Below are 24,766 nucleotides of genomic sequence, written 5' to 3'. Positions count from 1 at the left end.
ATAATTATAACTTGTGGCAGATAATGGCAATTCACTGTAAACTTATTAAGTAATCATTTTGGGTTGTAATAACTTTTAAATTGTGGATTCAAGGACTTGTACTTATTTCAATTTCATCTCTGAGACTATAATGTGTTGTGGTGTGTATTAGTGTGGGGTCACAACATGAGGTTATTTATTATTATTAATTAAGTTAAGTGATATTGTGGAAAGAAAGACCGTGACAACCCGGATCCCCGACCCCGGATCTGGGGGTGTTACATAGTGTATGAGACACCAAATCCTGATGAGAAGAAGCTGTTGGCCAGGTCTATAGCATTCTACAAAGATCTTGCAGATTCAGCTCTAAAAAGGAGAATTTCCAAGGCTTTCAGAAATGGCAAGGAAATTTGTGCGGTGGCTGGACATCCTCAATTTTTTGAAGCAAAAAGGGAAGAAAAGGCAAGATTGAATCAAGAAAAAGAAGCAAGCTGCTCTAGATGCTAAAAAGCTCAAACAAAAGAGCAAACTGCTATCTTGGCCTAGTTGCAAGCTGTGAAACCCACATAACAAATTCCTGAACAACCATCTGAAACCACTGAATCTAAAGATCAGAAAATGCAAGAAGCACCTTATAAGAAAAGAAAATTCAGATACAAGCTTCCCTCTAAGAGAAAACTAGATTTTAGTGATGAGGAGATGGAAAACTACTTTCCCAAAGAGTCTACTTCTGCAACAACTCAAACATCAATGCCCTCTGTGGCACATGAAGAATTCAAGATAGATCCATCCAAGAATTTTCATGGTGAACCTATCATTCCTAAGGATGAGCCAATAGACTGAGAGAGTCTACTAATTCCTGAACTCAATCTACCTCATTTCATGAAGCCAAAGAAAACAAAGACCAGAGCAGTCAAAAAAGTGTAGCCCTCAACTCTCAGATCCAAGTCCCTAACCAAAGCTCAAACTAAGGTCAACAAGGAAGATATCATGTACATCTGTGACATCAAGGAATTCTCTGATCTAAACCTCTATCTAGATGAACTGGAAGAAGTTAGACGGATTGATGCTTACAGGAATCTACATGAAAGGCTAGTATTCAAGTACCAGGCAGGAAAAGAGATGACATGACCACTTCATTGGATTCTTCAAGAGAGCCAATCTATACTGATAAAAGTCTATTCATCTTTCAAGAAAAAATTTGGATTCAATATGACAGCTAGAAGACTAGTTCTAAAGAAGATTGAAGAACTGAGGAGTATTAGAGCCAAAGATGCACTCCCAAAGACTTTAACTATTCCTTACACATGAAGTAGAGTACATCTAAGGCCCTACTGGCTGATGGAATTCTTGGATGATAAGGGAGTTAGAAGATTCTTCAGACTAGAGGACCAGCTGAGCATCTCTAACAATGAAACTCTCCTGGAAATGCAAGAAATGCTAGATCTGTCAGAAACTGATGAACTTGAATTCCACAGACAGCTCTAAAATCAGATAGAAGAAAACAATAGGAAGCTTGGAAAGAAATCCAGACCATCAAGGAAATAGATCAATCTGCTCAGATTAGAGGAGCACCTTGAAAATGACTGTGAGCAAATCTTTGTACACTTTGTCTTGTAAATGCTTCAGTAAATATTGCAGCACTTTTTAGTTTTATCTACTACCTTTTAAATTTGTATTTTTAGGGTGTTTTGTTATCATCAAGTTTCTCTTAATTTATAAATTGGGGGAGATTGTTGAGAATATGTTGTGAACTTGATGATTACATTAACAAAACACCTTAGTAGATATAACTTAGTGGATTTTGTAGCACACGACGGATGATCAATTATAGTCCCGACGGATGATTCAATATAGTCCCGACGGATGACTAATTGATATCCATCAGGTGAGTAGCTTATGTAACAATAAGTCATGTAGCCCATTTCTGCAAACAACTTTGTATAGATTCTGTAGTAGCATATGAGTCATGTTGAATCTCATTAGATATGCATAACAGGTTGATTAATTGTAAATATAAGATGTCTTGTAATTCTGCATAAGTGAAATGAAGTCAAGTGTCAAATAGCTACCCGACGGATGATCAACAAAGCTACCCGACGGATGATCAACAAGGCAACCCGATGGATAACAAGCATGTACCTGACGGATGATCAATTCAAACATCTGTTGACAGTGACAACACAGTAACATGCATTGGGTGTTTGCAAAAGGAATGTGGAAGCCTGTTTAACAGGAAATGAAGAACAAAGAAGCATTACCATTTCCATGCAAGTCAAGAAGATTTTCAAAGGTGCCGGAATAGAGTAGTGAAACAGCATGGAGTTTGACTTGATAGTTTTGTTTTATTATCTGTCTTATTACCATGTAAACTTGGTGGTATATAAACCAAGTGTAGCTAGTAGAACAAACAACTAAGAAAACACTTTTAGAAGAGAAATAGAAAAAGATGTAACTGTTAAGAATTTCTCTGTAGTTTGTTTGTTCACTTGTAAAACAGCTGTGAGATAATTTGTTCTTCACAGAGTTCTTAATTCGATATATATATATAAATCTTTGGTGGATACTTTCAAATCCACCAGAAAGTTTTAAGGACTTGTGTTTTATTACTTTGTGTTTTTTATTTATTTAACTCGTGATTCCGCACCTTGCAAATCAAAACACTTATATATAGTTTGAGTTAGAACATTTTATAGTTCAAGAAAAAGTTTACTAAAATTACATTCAGCCCCCCTTCTGTAATTCTTTTTGCATTGTTAGGGACTAACAAAAGTAACTTAATTTTCTCATCATGCTCATTTCATATTCACTCTGCATGAGTCTTGGGAATCTTTGACATAATTTCTCATTAGTAGAATAAAAAATGATAACATCCACATAGATTTGAACTAGAATCATATCACCACCATGTTGCTTGTATAATAGAGTCTTGTCAATTATTTCTCTAGTGAATCCATGTTTAAGCAAAAATTCTGACAATGTATCATACCAAACTTCAGGTGCTTGATTTAATCCATAGAGAGCCTTGAGTAGTTGGTAGACAAAATCTGGAAACTCTGGATCTTCAAAGCCAGATGGTTGTTGCACATAAACTTCTTCTTGCAACTCACATTAAGGCATACACTCTTCACATCCATTTGATACCCTTTAAAATTTGAGTGTGCGGCAGATAAAAGAAAAATCCTTATTGTTTCGAGTCTTGCAACTAGAGCGAAAGTTTCATCATAATCAATTTTTTCTTCCTGTGAGTAGCCTTTTGCAACCAACCTTACTTTGTTTCTTGTTACAATTCCATTTTCTTCTATTTTGTTCCTTTACACCCACTTTGTTTTAATTATACTTCTTTTCTTTGGTGCAGGAACCTATTTCCAAACCTTGTTTCTTACAAATTGATTTAGCTCTTCTTGCATAGCAGATATCCATTCAGGATCAAATAGAGCTTCCTCAGTTTTCTTGGGCTCCATTTGTGAAAGAAAACATGCGTGTAGATATTCATTCACGGTTGCACTTCTAGTCCTCACACCAGCATTTGGATCACCAATAATTGCATCTCTTGTGTGACTCCTATCCCATTTTCTGGTATGATTTTGTTGACTTGAATTTTCTGCATTTTCTTCACCGTTGGCACGAATTGCAGAACTTTTTCCTATTTCTCCCCCTGAGTTTGTGCTATCGAATTCAGGTGTATGAGACGAGTTTTCATTCTCATGATTCACTTGCTCAGTTGACTCTTCTTCACTTGCTCAGTTGACTCTTCATTCATTCTGTTTCTTGTGTTGATGTCAGCTTCATCTTCAGAATCACTATCAATGTTGAGATTTTTAAACTTAAGGGCATCAAATTCATTCTCATCAAGGCATTCCAAGTCTGAACACTTATCATCATCAAAAGTCACATTTGTGCTTTCCATAATTTTCTTTTGTTCAAGTACATAAACTCTGTAGACAGTTCTTTCCAATAATTATCCCAGAAAAATTGCTTCAAAAATTTTAGAGTCAAATTTTCCCACATATTCAGAGTTGTCTTTTAGAATAAAACATTTAATTCTAAACACATCCAGATGCTTCACAATACGCTTCCTTTTTGACAAGATTGAGTAGGGTGACTTGCCAAGATTTTTGTTGATGAGATATCTGTTTTGAGTGTAGCATGCAATGTTGACAGCTTCTTCCCAAAAATTTGTTGGCAAATTGGCATCTTGCAGCATTGTTCTAGCAGCCTCAACTAGAGTTCTATTCTTTCTTTCAACTAGAGTTCTATTCTTTCTTTCAACTACCACATTTTGCTGAGGTGTTCTTGCAGCTGAGAACTCTTGAACAATACCCTTATCTTTGCAGAATTTATTTAAAATTACATTCCTGAATTCTGTGCCATTGTCACTCGTCAATCTTTTTACACAGTTTTGATCTTCAGCATGCTTCTCAATTTTCTTTATGTGTTCAATAATGATGTGTGGAGTTTCATCCTTTGAATACATAAACTCTACCAATATGTATCTTGAGTAGTCATCCACCATCACAAGTGCATATTTCTTTCTAAAAATAGACAAGACATTAACTGGTCCAAACAGGTCCATGTGAATGAGTTGCAAAGGCACACTTATGGAATTCACAGCTTTGCTCTTGTGACTAGACCTTTTCATTTTGCCTTTTTGACAAGCCTCACTAACTTGATCTTCAGCAAATTCCAAATTTGGCATGTCTCTCACAAATTATTTTTAAACCAAGGTATTAATTGCTTTGTAGTTCAGGTGAGAGAGTTTTTTATGCCACAACTTGCTTTGCTCAATAGATTCCTCGATGTAGAAGCAACATATACCATCCTTATTTGCCGAGTATAGATCTGCAACAAACAAGATTCTCTTTCTTGCTCCTTTCAAAGCAACTTCACCAGTCTTTTTGCTGATAATTGAGCAGTCTCCTTTGTCAAATGAAACCTTGAATCCACTATCTGTGAATTGAATGACACTCAGGAGATTCACCTCAAGACTAGCTACTAGTGCTACATCTTCAATGATAATATTTCCAGAAACTAACTTGCCATATCCCATTGTAAATCCTTTATTGTTGTCTCCAAAAGTCACCAATGGGTCAGTCATCTCCTCAAATTATGATAACAGGGCTTTAACACCTGTCATATGCCTGGACCATCCACTGTCTATGATTCATATGACTTTATTCACTTTGCCATGCACACAATGAGGATTAAGTGTCTTTAGCTGCCCAAATAGTATTGGGTACTTTATTCATTTTAACAGAAGTTGCAGAAGTAGAATTTGATGATTCAGAAAGAACAGTATTCAAATATTGATTTACATTTTCCTTTTTAGCTGTAGACCCAAGTTTAACTTCTTTGATATCTACTCTCAATCTATGATAGCTTGTCATTACTTTCATATTATAAGAAATGCAATCAAATTTATCACAAAAGGAATAGGGATCTTCAGCCTTTGTTTCATTGTATTTGCTTACTCCCACCTTTGGCCCACTAACAACCTTTTTACAAAGGTGAGTTAGGTAATTGGTTGAGCCACACTTCTGACATTGTTTTCTGGGAGCATCTGCAACAAATGCAAAGTTATTGCTCTTGTTTACTCCAATTTTCCCATTCATGTTCTTCTTTTTCTTTCCTGCATTCTCATTCTTGATTGGTGTCTTGGAAACTTGATTGATTATGGGCTTCTTTTTTATTTCAGCAGAAGGAGTGGTTTCTTCATTTTTCTTTTCATTATCTTCATATGCAAGTTTTTTCTTGATGACCAACTCAACTTCACTAAAATTGACTTCACATGCCTTGAACAAAGGTGCATCGACTTTTCTCAGCATAACTGGGACATCTTGATTTGCAATTAATTTATCTTTGTCACCTTCATTTTTCTTGTTGATTTTTAAGGCATCGTAGTCCAAACCAATAACTATATTATCATATGGTTTATTTTTCTCATGGTATTGTCCAACCAACTGAGATGCATTTCTGAAAGACTACAGTTTCACCTCATTCTTATCCAACTTTTCCCTCAACACAGCTTCTATTTCACTTGCACACTTGAGCTTGTTCTTCAAATATTCGTTTTATTTCTTGATAGTTTGAAGCTCAACAAGCTGCAGTTCCAATTCTTGCTTCTCAGTGTCAAGCTTCTCATTTATCTTTTACAGCCTACTCACTTCCTCAGTAGCTTCCACCATGATTGTGTGGATATGAAACATCCCTACACTCATCTTTTCAACAGTTTCTTTATATTGGCTTGTATTTAGATCAATGGTAGTTAGAGTTGGTACCTCTGATTTTGATGAGGATGATTCTCCTTACTCAAGAGCCATAAGTGCATAATTTCCAAACTCTTCATTCGCATCCTCTTCATTAGTTTCATCCCAACTCTTGCCTTCAACTATGTAAGCCTTTTCTTGCTATTTTTTCAAGACAGGTTCATACTTTGCCTCCAATTCTAAATAGACTTTATCCTTCTTCACTTTCTTTGGCTTTCTACACTCAGTAGCAAAGTGACCCAACTCATCACAATTGAAGCACCTTATCTTTGATCTATCAACAGATCCATTCTTTTAGCCACCTTTTCAAGATGAGTTATACTAATTTTTTTGTTTCCAATTGTTACTATTGGAGTACTGTCCCTTATTCTTAAAAAACCTTGGCTTTTTAACCCTAATGTTTGAGAATTTTCTAGCCAGGTAAGCCATAAATTGATCCATATCATCTAGCTCGTCAAGACTGTAAAACTAATCTTCCTCTAGCTCCAAAATAACTTGCTTCTGAGGTCCTTTGTTCTTTTATTCCATAGCGTGAATGATTGAAACTTGAGCATCTTGCTCATCTTCACTTGCTTCACTGTCATTGATAACTAAGGCACTGGAACCATCAACCACATGTCATTTATTTGCCTTTAATGAATTTCTTTACAATATTTCAAGCTCATAAGTTTTCAAGATTCCATACAAAACTTCCAGTGTTATTCTGCTCAAGTCTCTTCTTTTTCTAATAGCTGATATTTTCTGTTCAAGGTGGTCAGGAAGAGCTATCAAGAACTTAAGGTTAACCTCCTCAACTTTATAATATTTATCATGAAGTTGTAAATCAAATATCAGTTTGTTAAACCTTTCAAAAACTTCAGTAATTCCTTATTTAAGCTTTGCCATGAAACCATCATATTGAGACATCAGTATTCCCCTTTGATTTGATCTTACTTCCTTTGTACCCTCACACAAAATCTGAATCTTCTCCCAGATCTGTTTGGCTATGTCACAGTTGACAATATTGTTGTACATGACATTGTCAAGTGACTCTATCAGAATTAGTTGTAGGCCACTATCCAGAGAGACTTTTTTCTTTTCAGGTTCAGTGTATTTTGAGGGGTCTTTAGGGGCATAATGAGCTGAAATGAATGTATCTCCATCAGTAGATTCCCCAACCCTTTCCATGGGAATAAAAGGGCCATTCTTGAGAATTTGGATGTACATTGGGTTGGCCATCCTTATGAACAACATCATCTTCTTTTTTCAAAGTGTATAGTTAATTTTATCTAGGTTGGTATCTTGATACTGCTTATCTTTTGTGCACTCATACCTCCAAGATCTTTATCTGTTTACTTTCATATTTTACTCTGATATCACTTTTTAGATATTGAGTACAACATAGAGGGGGTGAATGTGTTTCTTTGTATTTTTAGTCTTTTTAAACTTGTTTGGATATTGTGTAAATAAAGCAGTTTATATTTGCAGAGATATTGTGTTAACAGAAATAAAACAACAAACACAATATTTCAAAACTCACTTAATTTGTATTAATTAAGTTTGGCTTGCTACAAATTTTGTGTTCTTAAAAATACAATAACTCAGCTTCTTCCTTGAGAGAATACAAGAAAATATGAATCTGTTTGTTACAAGTAAACTAAGGACCAGTGCATCCTTTATACACTAGTAGCACGTGTTTACAATAATTGCACTAAAATATATTGAACTACTTTCTAAAACAACCTTTTTCTATTTCCATTTCTAGCTTAGCAAATATGTGCAGAATCTTGCCTGTCTGTGACCATCCTTTGTCCATTTAATATTGGCACTTGATCTTGTATTCTCCCAGCTACTTTGTACACTTTTCAATCTAGTGAATAGATCGTTTGTTGACTGATAATCTTGAATCTTGAACTTGTCTGTATTCTGTAATTGAGAGGAATATCGAGATCTCCTGTTTGTTATATAGAGAAGTGACATCTTGATACGTATAATGACTTATCGAGATCTTTGAGTTCTCTATAAGTATATTTGACGTATCGAGGTCTCTTGATCTTTTTATGTGAAATGACTTTTCGATACGTCTGAGATCTCTACATGTAGAATTGACTTGTCGATATCTCTGAGATCTCTACATACACATTTTGACTTGTCGATATCTCTGAGATCTCTAATGAGAAATTAACTTGTCGATATCTCCAATTATTCACATCTTCATTTTACTTGTCAATATTTCTAAGTTCTCTACATGAAGAAATGACTTATCGATATCTCCAATTCTCTACATCTTCATTTGACTTGTCGATATCTTTGAGACTTCTCTATAAGCCATTTGGACTTCTCGATAAGTCATTCTGGACTTATCGAATGACTTCTCGATATTGCTTGATCCGTGACTTGTAGATTTCTTGACTTAGAACATTTTTCCTAGAGCAGCTTTATTCAACTGCAAGCTTCTACACTTTTCTCTGAGGCATAATCATGGCTTGATCTTCTTCCAGAGTTTATTCTTTAGCTTGAACCTGTTCATAGAAAAATCCTCCAGTATAATCTTCTAACCTTTTTACAGACTCAAGAAATATAATACATAAAATAAAATTGATTATCAAACAACTAAATCTCAGGGTTGTCAACGTGATTTAGTCTTGTTATTATACATACATGTCTTTCACAACAGAAACACCTAGTGATCCACTCTTCAAACCCGAATAAACGGGCTTTCAAGTGAGGGGAGATGTTAAGATATGAGATATAATTATGGTAAGCCCAATTCCTAATACCTTGAGGTTTTAGGAGAGCAGGTAACTTAACATGGTATTAGAGCTCAGGCTGGCGGGAGGAGGACTCGGGTTCAACTCCCTGCTACCCCCAATATTCTGAATAATTATTAAAAATATTAATATTGTACATTGGTTGGCCCAAATAAATGGGACGAGGTCCCCACCGGGTAATTGAAAAATGTGTACTATGATGGACCCATAAATGGGACGAGATCCCCACCTAGTAATTGACCGGACGTTAGGCCTAAAAGGGACAAAACACCTAGTGACTTGCTCTTCAGACCCGAATAAATAAGATTTAAAGTGAGGGGGGATGTTAAGATATGAGAATTAACCCTTCTTCTCGATAAACGATTCCATTAATCATCCCTATAATTATAGTGTATTCCCCATCATAACAAGTTTAGAATGATTTGTGGAGAGCAATAGGCTCTGATACCAACTATAATTAAGAACAATTAATAAAATCATTTTTTGAGAAGAAGGGTTAATTCTCATATCTTAACATCCCCCTACTCAAAAGTCCGTTTATTCGGGTTTGAAGAGTGGATCACTAGGTGTTTCGTCCATTTTTGGGCTTAGCGTTCGGTCAATTATTAGGTGGGGATCTCGTCCCATTTATGGGACCACCATTGTACATATTTTTCAATTACCCGGTGGGGACATCATCCCATTTATTTGGGTCCACCAAGGTACAATATCAATTTTCCTAGAATGTATCCAGTATTAATTATTAATAATGTTACAAAATACTAAATATATTCTTTAAAAATGTGAGATATTTTAATATTATAAGATTTTATTAAGTTTATTTTATAAAATTAAGATTCTTTAAAATCTTCTTAGGCATTTTTTATGTTTTTACACAAGATTCACTTAAATTAGATTTGTAAATAATTTATTTAAGGATGAATAAGAGATCCTCTTCATTCGCATCAAATTACTAGATTTAATTACAGTACTACCATTCTTCATGTATAATAAAATATATTAATTTTCAAATTAATCAATGGTATAGATGATATGTCACTCGGTCTCTTGATAAGTATGGTCTCCATGGAACCTTACTATATATATATATATAAAATTTGATTATCAAATTTAGAATTAGACATTCATATATTTAAATAAAAAAATTTCGATAATACATTATTATAAAATAATAAAATAAAATTTCATGGAGTCCACTTTTTTTCCGGAGTCTTGGAGTCGAACATTCTAACCATTCATTACAATCCAATCTAAAGTTTCATCTTTTATGTATTTTAATATTCTAAAAAAATAGTGAACTCCAGGATACAACGTGTGTATTGTTTTGTATCATTACTATTGAACAAATAGAATATGTTTGTTCAACAACGTGAACAAAGATGTTATACATATACATCTTTGTACTTCTTAATATGTTACTAGTCAATATGTGACTTACAACATTTTTTCAAAAACTTTATTCAATCCCAAACTTTTACACTTCTCTAGCATGATCAGACTTTCAGAGATGCTTTTGTTATTTCCAATAAGACGGCTCGGTAACAGATCGCTTCTTCCAAAGCACACCCCATTCGTTCCGCCCGTAACAATCCAATTAATTCTCCGGGTAAGAAAACATTTGACATCTCATCTTCTGATTTTCTTTCAGAGCTTATTCTTTAACTTGATGGTTATTCATAGAAGAATCTTTCACTATAATATTTTTAATATTTTTACAGACTCAAGAAATATAATTACAAAATACAAAATGATTATCATATAACTAAATCTTAGGATTGTCAAATTGACTTAGTAGATGCATGTCTTGCACAACAAAATTCTTAAAAAAATCATGAATATTAATATTTAATCTTTTCTATATAAATTATTTTTATGTCACCACCATAATTGGTGCTCGTTTGAGCAAAATTATAATTAAATGAAATTATTTATTAAATAATTATATTTTTAAATAATTAAATACATGTTACTTGAGTAACAAATTGGCTCACTAGATGTTACTAATGACTAAACATCTATATTATACTATATTTCAATACACGAAACAATTAAAAGTTTGGTAAATGTTCGCTTGTACAAGACTGGCCTAAATTACTTAGTTACTCTTACTTATTTATTCATATTATTTTTACTTAATTAACCTTACTTAATTATTTTTAGGAACTATTTATTTTAAAACTATTTTAATCCTAATTAGTATATAAATCAATTACATTTTAACTAAAATCTATTACAACTACTAATAAATTCTATTTTAACACTAATTAGTATATAAATCAGTAACCTTTTTTAATTAAAATACTTTATCTTTTTAAATTTTCATAATTAAAACACTTTTTTTGTAAAACTATCACGCGCAATTAAATTTCATAAAAATAAAATAAATTATTAGAATTACTATTAACTAATCAATTATTTTTTTAACTAAAACACATTAATATTTTTGTTTTAAATTTCAAATTTGCTAATTTATCGCAATAACATTAAAACAAATACGTGCATGACATGAGCTCTAAGATATCATGCATTAATAAGATACTTAGCATATAAATATAAACGAGCCAACAGATAATCTTCTTGAAAATATTACAAAAATAATTATATATACATACACTCACATATGACTTTACCTTTACTAATTATAAAATATTCTATGTTAACATTGTATTCAGATTCATTGATACACTAGAAAAAAACAATAAGTATTTAATGTTGTGAAAGTGAGAATGATCAATTAAATTGGTAATTTTTTTAATGTGTTAAAAATAAGTGGATTATGCTAATTTTAATTGATAAATTATGACATTAATAATTATCTGACATATTATAAAATTAGGGATTTTTTCAATAGATTAATAACTAAGGACAACGGATCAACCCAAGTAACATATTATGAAATTGGCGATAATATAATATCATCGTATACGTTGAATCTTAAAAATGACATATTTTTTTTAAAATTAATTGATATTAACAGTAGTGTAAATTTTACTTTGTTAAATATGAATTCAAGTATTTACGACTTAGTTATACATTTTAATTTTTTAAAGTTAAGCAAAGTAGTTGTAAATATCTCATAGCTCATAATATATTAAACCAAAACTCAATTTTCTTTGGGTGAAAAACCAAAATACCCCCCATTTGGGGAAAAAATGCCCAAAATGCCAATTGATGGTACTATGCGCCCAAAATACCCGCTGAATACATATGTGGGGGATGCGTATTCACCATTTCAAATTTTTACAAAAAATACGCATGTTCAACATGCGCATTCACTTTTTATATTTTAGTGAATTGAACATGTGTATTCTTCTTAAATCAAAAAGTGAATACACATGTCATACATGCGTATTCTTTATTAAAATTTGAAAAGTTGATTACGCATCCCTGAAATGCGTATTTCGTGGGTATTTTGGGTGATTCGCACGCATCTGGACATTTTGGGCAGTGGAAGATGGAAAGTGGTGTATTTTAGATATTCTTTAATTTTCTTTTACTAATTTTAATTCAGCATATGTCTTAATTTTTAGTTTACACTTTATGAATATACTATAACATTTATGGATTTAGTTCTTTAAAACGTACGTTGACTACGCTATTTGTATTCATATAGTAAACACATATAACAATGCACATACAAGAAAAAAATATAATTTATTTAATGAGTTATATTAGAAATATTGCGTGCATCGATAATAATGTCATGCATAAAAATAATATACACCGTTAAACAATCAACTTATTTTTGAAACACATGAAGTGTTATACTTATCAATTAGAAAATAATTAAAAATATTATAATTGTATGGTGCACAAACAAATTATATACGTGTTATTCTACTAATTATTACAATATTTATTAATAATTAACCAAGAACGATTTCAAGACTAGAACATACTATCAAATTCAATTCACATTAATGGTGTATTATTATTTTTTAGTTCAAATCAAATTAAAAAATTTAAAAAAATAGTAAAGAAAATATGTGTATAACATGAGTTTCAAGCTAGTTAACACATATTTATAAAACAAAAATCTATTTTGAATTCATATTTGAAACAAGTTTGTGATTTTTTTTATTTTCTTTTCATCACGCTTTTTAGCATTTTCCATTAATAGAGTAAGGGCATGATTCTAAAAATTCTTGATTTTTTTAAAATTAATCCTTGATTGATCCTCTATAAAACACGTGAGTAATTCAATTTTTAAATTTCAATTAACATCTATGTATTTTTATTGATCAGTATATTCTAAATTAACTAGTATATATATAGAAAAAATTCAATTAAATTTAAATAATTATAAATATATAATATAATAAATATATATTAACTTATGAATTACTAATAAAATTGGGTGATGGCCCTAAATTCTACAACAAAAAATCAATGGCCCAAAATGCCCAGATTCAAAATAGATTACCCAAAATACCCACCTGACACGCAAATGGTACATGCGTATCCAGGGATACACATTAGAATGCGTATCACGGGAAACACATGTCACACATACATATCTTTCTTTTTATTCCGGTAATCAAAAATTGAAATAGTAAAAGAAAAATAGATATGCATTTGTATAATGCGTATCCTTAATAATAAACCAAACCAAACAAAACATATACAGTATATATCCCGCTTAACGCAGGGTGTGAGAAGGGTAAAATGTACGCAGTCTTTCCCTTATTCTGAAGAATGAAGAAGTTGTTTTTCGAAAGACCCCCGACTTGTATTTGCGTGTCAAAATACGTAAAAAGTGAAAAGAACAATATAATATATACGCAAGAATCAATACCCACTTCTAACAAACAAAAAATCCTATCACTTAAACTGAAAAGAGTCGAAACAAACCTTAACTCATGTTATTATTTACATGAGACTTACCTAATTATTTGTTAGTTGTTGCCCGATCACCCACAAGTTGCAACCAATCGGGTAAGAAGTTTAAAAATCCATTTTGAAATGGGTAATGATGAATAGGTACATATATGTGTATGATCGGTAAATAATAACCGCTCGAAAGAAAGTTGGTTCCTCTATATGAACAAAATGCATTTTCCAATTTTGTTCCAAACTTGATTTGGATTTCAAGAAGACGTAAAATGAAGAATTGTGGTGCCATTGATCTTAGTCTTGTAATAGTAGATATGAATTAGCAATGCAAGAAAGTTGAAGATGATGATGACGGTTACGTCGAGAGAGAGTTTCCAAAAGTTGATTCCAAAAGATAATATTGCGTATCTTTAGTAATATTTTTAAAAAAATAAATGAAGATATACATATTTAGAATGCGTGTCATGAGATGCGCATTTGAAAAATGCGTGTTTTTTATAAAGTTGGATACTCATTTTTCAAATACGTATTTCTTCGATATCTAGGACAATGTATTTCAGATCCGGATATTTTGGGCCATTAGTATTGAAATGCGGGTATTTTGAAGATTTTCTCAAGAAAATTAGATATTAAAATGAGATATAATTTAAAATATTTAAACCACTCCGATTAATTTTTTTTCTCCCGTGATCTCTTCCAATTACCTCGGGCGTCACTTCCGTCGCTCCATTTGAATTATACATGATAAACTTTAAATGAGCAAGTATGGCGAGCAGCTACTAGAACACAAAATCAAACCTCATCACATCTTATTCTCTCTCCTCTATCCTTTTATCCCTTCGACTTACTATTTATATACAATTCAACTTGTTCTTATAAATGGCATCATCTGCGCTCTCGTTGCTTCACTCTTCTCCTCAATTTCATCTCACACCTCCACATTTCTCTAATCCTTCTTCATCCTCATCTTCGTCGTTTAAGTCGTGGCTTGATGATAATCATCGTGTTTTGAGCTGGAATCTTTCCAATTTCCAAGGTTTTTTTCTTTGTTTTCGTTTTCTATTAGCTTCCGATTTTGTTTTTCCATACATATATATGGTTAATCAGTTGTGAAATATATTTGAATTATTAATATAGTTCTTAAAAGAGCACGGTTGGATAGCTCAAGGGGTTAAGAATGAATATCACATTAATTAAAGGAAATAAAAGTAAGATAATGCAAATTGATGATTTTGTGGAGATGATGATTTGTTTGTTTAAAAGGCGTATAGAATTTAGCTTAGTTGGCTAGTTGCAGTAAGGATAAATCGAGTGGTGGTGGTTGTAAAAGGTATAGAGTGGTGGAAACTACTATGTTGTGTTGGGTTGGGAAGAATGTAATGATTAAAAGTGATGGGAAATAATGGAGTTTGGAGGTAAGATTTGGGAAAGAATTGAGTGTGCACAAATTTGTTACGATAGAAATTGTGACGAAAATGAATATGGGAAGGAATGGGGAATTCCTTCTCATTGGGTGTTTGAACTCTAGTTTAGGGATTGAGCGACCAAGGAATGAAAAATGTGAACAACCTTACATATTAGAGTTTAAATTTCATTCTATTCCTTCCATTTTCATTGATCCCAACTAAACACAACACTAGAGCTGTAAGGGAAGGATGCAAGGAGCTTTGGTATTTCGAGATAATGTTGGGGAGAATTGGAGTGACATGGTTTACAGGAGGTGGGAGTAATATTGAAAATCAGGACTTTTAGGGCCTGGTTGGGTAGAGGGGAACTGTTTCGAGTATGAAGACGTTTCGAGTATGAAGACTTTGATAGGAGTAGATCTTACGGAGTGTGTTTGATTTGGTTTGGAAGTATGTGTTAACTGAGTGTCATCTTATACGGCATATTGTAAATTTTATTTACGTTTTACTTTTTGCTATATATTTAAAGCGTGAGTAAATACAATCTTTATCATTTTCACCATGGTTCAAAACATTTTTAACACCTTAAGTTTCACATAGCTATAAATTAAGCTAAGTGACAAGGAATCAAATTGAAAAAGACAATTGCAAAGCATCAATAGTAGCTCTATTAATTTGTTTAACATTACATTAAACACATACTAGAGATGTATACACCCAATTCCCAATTGTAAGCTCAAAAACTGTTTTTGTCCATGAAATTCTCTAATTTCAACTCAACAAATGAATAGTAATGAATAACAAAGCATAATTCATGGAATTAAGAAGGAATCGAAGAAGGTAAGAAACGTTGGATTGATTTTACTTGATTGGGTGATACAACTTGCATGAGCCATAAATCCAATGAGTTTTTAACAATTCCACATAAACAGCTAATCCAGATTACAAATAAATGAAAACTAGAAATAAATGAATACAGCTAATCCAAAAGAGCAAATTTATGGAATTATCGTGTCAAATATGTATTCATGTTTTTTATCCAAAACTAGAAATGCATAAATCTACTATTTAATTGATGAACGTATGCTCCATGGTTGATCTTGCTCTGTTACAAGGGAGAGTTAAAGCAACAAAAATATCTCAAAGTGAATTGGATGATAAACCTTAACTTTGTACTGCTTTTAGTAAACTCAGATTGTAAATTATTATATAAAACTGACTTGTACTATCACTACATTATTTTTCATGTTCTTGCAATAGCTAAAGCTAATCAGTTGATGTCAACCTTGGTGTCATGATTTCTTTTGATCCAAGACTCGTTCAGAAGTCAAACTTTTTATGTCACAAACATATTTTGTCTGGCTTATAAACTATTTTGAGTCTTTTTAATTGTGTTTTGTGACTGCAAATATATACCATGTGTGATACTTGAGCAAGTCTAACGTGAAGTTTGCAGGCATAAACATTTTCTTGAAACCACGAGGCGCAAGTGCTCAAGCTATGAGTACGAGTCAAGGAAATGTTGCGTCGCAACAAAGTCTCAATCAGGTGAATGATGAACCTGATCATCTTCTGGTCCTTGTTCATGGCATTTTGGCGAGGTACATGGTCTGCAAAGTTTATGAATGATATATTGTAAAGATCCACGAATACATAGTTTTTGCTTTTGGAATGTTGGTGCACTGTGGGAAAAAGGCTCCTACAATAAAGTCAAAGGGAAAAAGTAAAATTTCTTAAAATTTAAAAGATAAAGACCGGAGTCGGAAAAAAACAAGAAAATATGATGTGATTATTACTTTCATATTCACTATTAGGCTTCGTACTTGGTTTTTGTTAAGCTTCACTATCGGTGTGTATGTATTGCCTCCTAATTTCTTGTACACATTTTCTTATATCTGAGTTTTCTAAACGTTGATTTGTGCCGACTCTTCTTCAAATATAGACACTACAACTTACAACCCATTAAGTTCCATAAGTATTTTGAATGTTAATATATGACTTGCTTTATTGTCTATTGTCAATAGGGTCCAGGAGCTTTGACACAGACATTTGTACATTTAAACCTAATATATTATACCGAACTAGTATGTCTTGTGTTAATCTGATTGTTTTTTACTAAAACTGTTTACCTGGTATATCTCTTAAAGCAAGTCCTGTTCCCTGTACTACCTTACAAACTTACTTTCTTTCCCTTATATCTGATTGCTACTTTGTTGATGATGGGTTAATTTCCTCTAGATTTTTTTGCATTTTAGATTTTAAGATCTACGAGGATAAAGAAGTTATATAATTCAACTTGCAAATAAATCAGATTACTTTCTGGCATCTATTTACTACCGAAATATTGAAGTTATTCAAAATAAGTTCCTGAACTATTCCTAATATTTGGGTTTTTTACATTATATTATTTTCTAATTTTCCACCTCCCCTCAAATTTGAATTGATAGACGTGACTGCTTGTTGGATCTTACATGGCCGACAAGACAATTAGTGGGATGTGAACAGGATTAGATGTAGAATCTTAGGCATGGCTCGGTTTTTTGGGTAAAACTGGGACTATAACCATTATTTTTTTTTTGAAAAAGAACCAAAACCATAATCAAACCAATGGTTCAGTTATGAAGCATATTGGTTCAGTTAGAAGTGGTTTGGTTTCGATTTATTCATGCAAACGGTTTATTCATGCAAACGGAGTGGTTTACTATACTACAAACACATGTGCATGTATTGGATAATCAATAAAATAGTTAAACTTCTACTTAACTTCAAAATTTTGTTATTTCTGATAAAAAAAGATTAATTACCAAAAAAAGAAAGTTAAGATTAAATTTTAATATTAAAATGCAGATAATTACAGTATCTATGAATTGTTAAACAATGATTGTCAATATTTTATTAACTTCAGTGCAGAGCAGTATCACCACCATGCAATCTCAAATCCGACCCACCTTTATACCTAAAATGTCACTGTTATTGGAACCAAAGCTTGGGTATTGCTGCTGCACATCAGCTTCGACTAGATGGCAACATCATCGTTGTCTTCCAATGAGAAAAGTAGGTCGGTGATATGTGGGTAACTGAATTGGACTTGATCAGGAACCTCCTGCATTGGACTGAACTGCAGAGTAGCATATATGTCTTTCTTCAAACCACTTACCCTGAAAAGTGAAGGGTTTGAGAATCACCCCTTTGTGGATACTATCAACATGTAACTAGTCCAAGAAGGTATTTAGGCATGCGAAGATGATGATGGAGTATTTTCATGATCATGCGATTGAGTTTGGATTTGATGAGTTGGTGATATTTGAAGTAGAAGTTCTTGTTGTTGGAATTATAGGTAGGAAGTGGTAATGATCTTGGGGGAAAAGGATCAACAAGTTGATGATGAGGTCTAGGATGCTGTTGTGTGTGTAATAAGCTTAAAATCCGTCTTTCAAGTTTCCTCTTTTGCACGAACCCAGTTTTTTTTTCTCGATAACTTGCTTACCTTGATTTAGTCCCCCAGAAAAGGAAGCATGTTCATACATCACATTACTGTTGCTCATTCCAGATCCAGCAAGCAGCCACATCAGCAAAAAATTACCGCCTGATATTTTTTTTTGGTGGAGGGGATTAAATAAACTATATAACGTTACTGACCAAATATTGGGAAAAGTTGTTCAGAGACTTTTTTAGAAAATGTGTACAGTTCAGTGACTTATTAGTAATTTCCTCGTTTTCAGATGAAATTATTTTTAGTGCATGAAGATTAGATTTGAACCTGTTATTTATGTTTCTTCTTCCTTGTACATAATTAGTATGAGTTGGCTAAACCTCCTGGTGATGCAGCCCAAGTGACTGGACATATGTAGAAGCGGAACTGAAAAGGCGTTTAGGAAGAAAATTTGTAATCTATGGTATGTTCCTCATGTAAGTTACTTTCTGTTTCAGGAAAATAGTTTCAAATGGATACATCACCACCTCATAAATGAATTGGTTCTAATCTGACTATCGTTAAGTTTTTGATTTATATCATGACTCTTTTTTAAATTGGCTAGGCTCTTCAAAAGAGAGCCTTGACATTACAAAGATGAACTGGTACAATGTATTCGGGAGTGTTTTGTGGTGAATAACCAGAAAGGATTATGACAAAAAAACATGAAACATCCTTTAGGCTGTAAGATAAGTGGGAAATTGTGGAGTCAACATGTGTTCTTTTAATCTAGTTGGTGCCAAAATCGGAACTGATCAACTATTAGCATACGGTTGACTTTTGCAACTCAAGAATAAGGATCAGGGAAGAAGATTTGTGTTCAAAGTAACCATCGCTTTGGAGTGTGGATGATACTAACAAGTAACAACCACAGAAGCCTATATAGTAACATTGCAAATTTTTTTGGATGTGTTTTTTCTACCTTTTATAGTTCAAGGCTCTATGGCTCATTAATAGCCTATTACACGGTGGAATTTGCAACGTAACATTCAATATTCGAATTAGTTATCCTTCAATGTCTCAGATCATTTTGGTAAATAATCTGTGCAGCAAGTTCCTGCAATACATACACAAAGACATTTGGTGGAATTGATGGAGCAGGAAGAAGATTAGCAGATGAAGTAAGGATTTATAACTTAAACAAATCTTTTATTTAATTGTTTTAGTTTGAGTAAATATGTAGTTTACTGGTCATTATATAATATCATGATAAAAGTATGCCAATAATTTTTTTACAAGGGAATTAACTGTGGTGGTTAAGAAAAAAATTGTTAGTTGGGACTAATGGCACACTCGGTGCATAAAGGTGGACGTAAGAACTGCATCTGTTTTATTATACCCTGATGTAGTATAACAGACCACACGGCATTTCGTAGTACATTTTTTGTGCTTGTGTTCTTCTGATATTTTATTCGGTAGCTAAACCATTTCATCCTACAATATTACATGGTGCTGATCTGTCTTTTTAAGTAGGTCTTGCAAATTGTGAAAAAGACAGAAAGCCTTAAAAAGATCTCATTTTTAGCTCATTCCCTTGGTGGATTATTTGCAAGATATGCCGTTGCTATTCTTTATACACCAGACATCTCGAGTACTGATTATTCTGATGATATATCCTCTTCTACCAACGGGAACTCAAAAACAGAATGCTCTTTAAGTAGAGCTTTGATTGCTGGACTGAAGCCAATTAATTTTATTACCTTGGCAACACCTCATCTTGGAGTGAGAGGAAAGAACCAGGTTTGTTTTCACGGGTATAGCTTGCTGTCTCATCTCATCTCATCTGTGTGTGTGTGTATGTGTTTAAAGTTGAATATATGATGATTACAAGGCTGTGCCATCAACATTGATGTCAGAAGTTACATTCTGGCACTTTTTCCAGAATGCCATAGCATCGTCATGATGATAAGGTGTCCCCTCTCCGGTTAACCATACATCTTAGCTGTCATAGAGAGGAAGATTGAAAAGGATTGAAATTTAGTACTGGATAGTCTTAAGCCTTGGAAGTGCAGACATGGTTCTGTATGTATGGAAAAACAGTTTAGGTGAATGGAAAAATGCCAACTTTGTGCATATTGGAATGGATTTTATTCTAAATTCAAAGTTCAAACCACTTTTAAAATCTTATAAAAGTAATTTTGTGAGGTAGTAATTAAATACTTTCGAGTACAGAAAATTATGAAGAGTTAAAACCATGGACCTGGAAGAAAATTGCTGATAATATTTAATAAGCGACTAGGGACATGCTTCTTGAATTTTAATAGAATTACTCATGTGAAGAGATGTCTTTTGAGTGTTGTCCAACGATAGAGCTGATATAAAAGTTAATCTCTTGTTTTTGATGGTTCAGCTTCCATTTCTTTTGGGAGTACCTATCTTGGAAAAAATTGCTGCACCAGTTGCTGCCCTTTTCGTTGGTCGAACAGGTAGCCAACTCTTCTTAACTGATGGTAAACCCAGCAAGGCACCTCTTTTATTAAGAATGGCATCAAACTCTGAAGATGGAAATTTTATGTGAGTAACATATTCTTTTACTAGCTTCTTAAAATCGACGTATATAATGTTAGCAGATTAGGAAGGCCAGTGTTTTTTTTGGGTACAAAGACCCTATAGTATAAATCATTCTTGACATCCATATGTATATAACTTTCTTTTTTGGGGGATGGAGGGAGGGATTTAATTCTTATTAAAAGGTTTGTGGCTTACTTGGTACCCATTTCTAAAGTCTGTTATGCTATGATTTGCAGATCTGCCCTTGGTGCATTTAGATGTCGGATAATCTACGCAAATGTCTCTTATGACCGCATCCTAATGCATATGCTTATCTAGTTATCTAACATCAGTTTTAATCTGTGTCTTTAGTACTATGTTTCTATAGTACTGAGTTGTTTAAAACCTGTCTCTTGAAGATATTCAAATTCGGCTTAACTTTATTTAGATATGGTTGGTTGGCGCACATCTTCCATAAGAAGGGTGAGGGAACTGGTTAAGGTAATGTGATACTTTCTTGATATGAATTGCTTTGATAGTATATGATTTTCGTGTTCCGGTTTGTAGTAATCAATGGCATACTTTATAATAACAGCTTTTAAAGAAACTATGAATGCATTACTGTTCCGCAGAAAAATTAGATGCTCATATATTGGATTATCAGAGCTATATTCAGATGTCAGGCACAGTTACACCTGTTCCTGAGTTGAGACCTATAAAGGAGAGGAGAAGAAAGGTCCAGTAAATTACACTTGTAAACATATTCACGTGAAAAGGGAGAGAAGATTTTACATTCCATCTCTTGAAAATCCTCTTAGTAGTGAAGAAATTGAATGAAGTTGAAGCACCAAATAGTAAATATTTTATAATACAGTTTTTATCCCATCTCAGCTGCTCCCCCCCCCCCCCCCCGCGGATGCAGAGCTTTGCCCATAAAATGGTTCAATCACTTTATAATTCAATTCCATAATTTTTCGATGCATAATTTTGTCAGTTTTAATATTTATCTATCTTTTTAGATAATTATAATGTAAAATAATATTTGAATATAAGGCAGGTTATTAAAACCATGCATCTTAATCTGATAAGGTAGAATTGTCAAGCAACTATCTTCTTAAATTGTGTATAGACTTGAACAGAAATAGATCATGAAAATACTAATTTGTATAGACTAATTTTGTAAATCTTCACATTAGAATATAATTTATTTTGAAGGAAATTTTTGGTACATGACATAAATTAATTTGAAGTCCTGTTTTTCTTCTTATTTATCTTGAGAGCGAAGAATTGTTTACAAATTTTTCTTTCTTTTCACTTCTTTCAACGTCTGACAGTGTTTGCATGGTAAGTTGCAGTTTTGTATCGGTTACACTCTGGAATTGTATGGTAATCGAACAAGCAGTGTTGGATTTAATTATGTATATAGGAGCATGTCATGCATACAGCATATATGCATATACACACATAGACGAAGGTCGTGACACATGTATAATTGGCAGCCTCCTCTCAGATCCCTGGATGGTTACAAACACGTTGTAGATGTGGAATATTGTCCTCCTGTTTCTTCTAGGGGTCCCCAATTTCCTCCAGAAGCAGCCAAAGCAAAGGAAGCAGCGCAAAATGCACCCAGCACTCAGAACACGGTTGAGTATCATGAAATCATAGAAGGTAACAAAAATATTGCTATGAATAGTCAGTGCAGAAGGCTTATTTTCTAGTATTTCAGGTATTTAAGTAACAATTATATCATATTTATTTGTTAACAGAGGAAATGATACGTGGTTTGCAACAGTTGGGTTGGAAGAAAGTTGATGTTAGCTTCCATTCATCATTTTGGCCTTTCTTTGCTCATAACAACATTCATGTATGTGCAAGTCCATGAATATTTTTGTATCATGATCTCTATGACTGGATTTATAATATTAAATATGCGATTGTTTTTATTGCAGGTGAAAAATGAATGGTTTTATAATGCTGGCGCTGGAGTTATTGCTCATGTTGCAGATAACCTGAAGCAACAAGAAAAGGAACAAGAATGTTTCTCACACATAACGGCAAATCTGTGATTGGAATCTGTGGTGAAAAATCGTATTCATATGTACAGGAAAATGTGAAATAAAACAATACAAGTGGTAAAGCCATAATCCCTGGTGAGTGAAAATATAAGTTATACAGTTAATGAATTAACTTCAAGTTGAACGAAATCAATATAGAGAAATGAGAGTTGAGATTATGGTTATGATAACATTCGTAGTTTTGTTTCTGACTTTAATGTGGTATATGCTAGTACTTGTATTAATATGACCTGTTTGTTATATATGAGAGAAGTCAATTTGAATTATAGTTAAATCTCTTTAAAGTAATATGTTAGGGACAAAAAAAAAATTACTGTTTGGTTAAAGTAGTACACACCAAAATCTGCTATATCATATTTGGAAATAGCATATTTAGAAATGTATGTTTAGATTGTAGTTGATCACATGGAAATACGGAAAAAAGTGAAGTTTAGAGAGCCTTAAGAGATACATCATACAATTACATCATACAATGGCAGTGAGCGCTTTTTTGTCCGTATGTGTTTGCAATTTGCATGTAGTTCACCAAACAACATCATTATAAGAACCATATTTAGCGGGAACTAAAACAGATTATAAGAAGCATGGAGTCAGAAACATCACAACCTCTTGAACTTTCTCCTGCTTCTCCAAAGCATTCGGTGGATGAGAAGATTGCCTCTAGGCAAGAATCCATGGAGTTGCCATCAACGTTGCCAAAAGAGAAGAATAGTTTTGGAGCTGATATTTATCGATACAATGGTTATTGGTTCCTGATAGTACCTTTGCAATTTGTACAGTGGAGGGGATAAGTAGAGGTGCACCGGTTTAGGATCAAATTATAGAATATTGGAAGGAAAGCTCGGAAAGGCCAAATTAAGGGTTGTTTATGAGGTATGAAGAGATGAAATTAGGGGTGAGCGCGATGCGGGCGTTGCGGTTTTTTTCTCAAATCGCAAACCAAACCTTGCAAACCAAACCGTACATGCGGTTTGGTCAAATTTCCAAACCGCACCCGCACCGCGTATCCTTAAAAACCGCATAAACCATACCACGAAAATGCGGTGCGGTGCGGTTTGGTGCGGTTCACTGCGGTTTGGTGCGGTTCACTGAGGTTTACATTTTAAAAGTTCCGGTTTATATTTTAAAAGTTCGAAAGATTTAAATAAAATACAAAACTTAAATTTAATCAAATTTCCGAATAATATAACACAAATTTGCCAATATTCTTCAATAATACAAGTTAGAAATTACACACCGGAAAGTTTAACTTTTTAGAAATTCAATTACAAAACAAAAATAACTTAAAAGTGCAAAGCAAAAGACATAAGTAGTAGCTCTAAAATTTGATCATCAATTATTATTAAGGTTGAAAAATAAATTTGTAAACAGTGATCATAAATTGAGTTCAAGGCTAATCACGTAAGAAAGAGTAGGATGTAATATAATCTTGGTACTTGCAGGAAGTGTTTGTGCGGCCAACTGAGGAGCAAACAATAATTTAATTAAGTATTGA

General features: G+C 33.1%; 1 protein-coding gene across 4 annotated transcripts; it reads left to right on the top strand.

Annotated features, from left to right (window-relative positions):
- The first annotated feature begins 14,508 nt into the window (after positions 1–14,508).
- LOC141664172 (lipid droplet phospholipase 1-like) lies at positions 14,509–23,539 on the top strand. Of its 4 annotated transcripts, none has more exons than XR_012551866.1 (11): positions 14,511–14,864; positions 16,691–16,835; positions 19,063–19,130; positions 19,757–19,827; positions 20,180–20,446; positions 21,057–21,220; positions 21,454–21,509; positions 21,645–21,697; positions 22,696–22,864; positions 22,989–23,060; positions 23,146–23,539. XR_012551866.1 is itself a non-coding variant. In XM_074470061.1 (11 exons), exons 1-11 carry the CDS (start codon positions 14,708–14,710, stop codon positions 23,260–23,262), a joined length of 1,365 nt encoding a protein of 454 aa, XP_074326162.1. In that variant the 5' UTR covers positions 14,514–14,707; the 3' UTR covers positions 23,263–23,539. The 4 variants fall into 4 exon arrangements, 3 of the variants coding, with proteins under 3 accessions (XP_074326164.1, XP_074326162.1, XP_074326163.1); XM_074470061.1 differs by having other exon boundaries at positions 14,514–14,864; positions 22,963–23,060; XM_074470062.1 differs by having other exon boundaries at positions 14,732–14,864; positions 16,684–16,835; positions 22,963–23,060.
- Positions 23,540–24,766: the final 1,227 nt, after the last annotated feature.

Source organism: Apium graveolens, chromosome 6 (assembly GCF_009905375.1).
Source record: "Apium graveolens cultivar Ventura chromosome 6, ASM990537v1, whole genome shotgun sequence".
In the NCBI taxonomy this organism is placed as follows: Eukaryota; Viridiplantae; Streptophyta; class Magnoliopsida; order Apiales; family Apiaceae; genus Apium; species Apium graveolens.
Note: the sequence above shows the minus strand (reverse complement) of the source record. Positions and strands in the feature narration are given on the sequence as shown.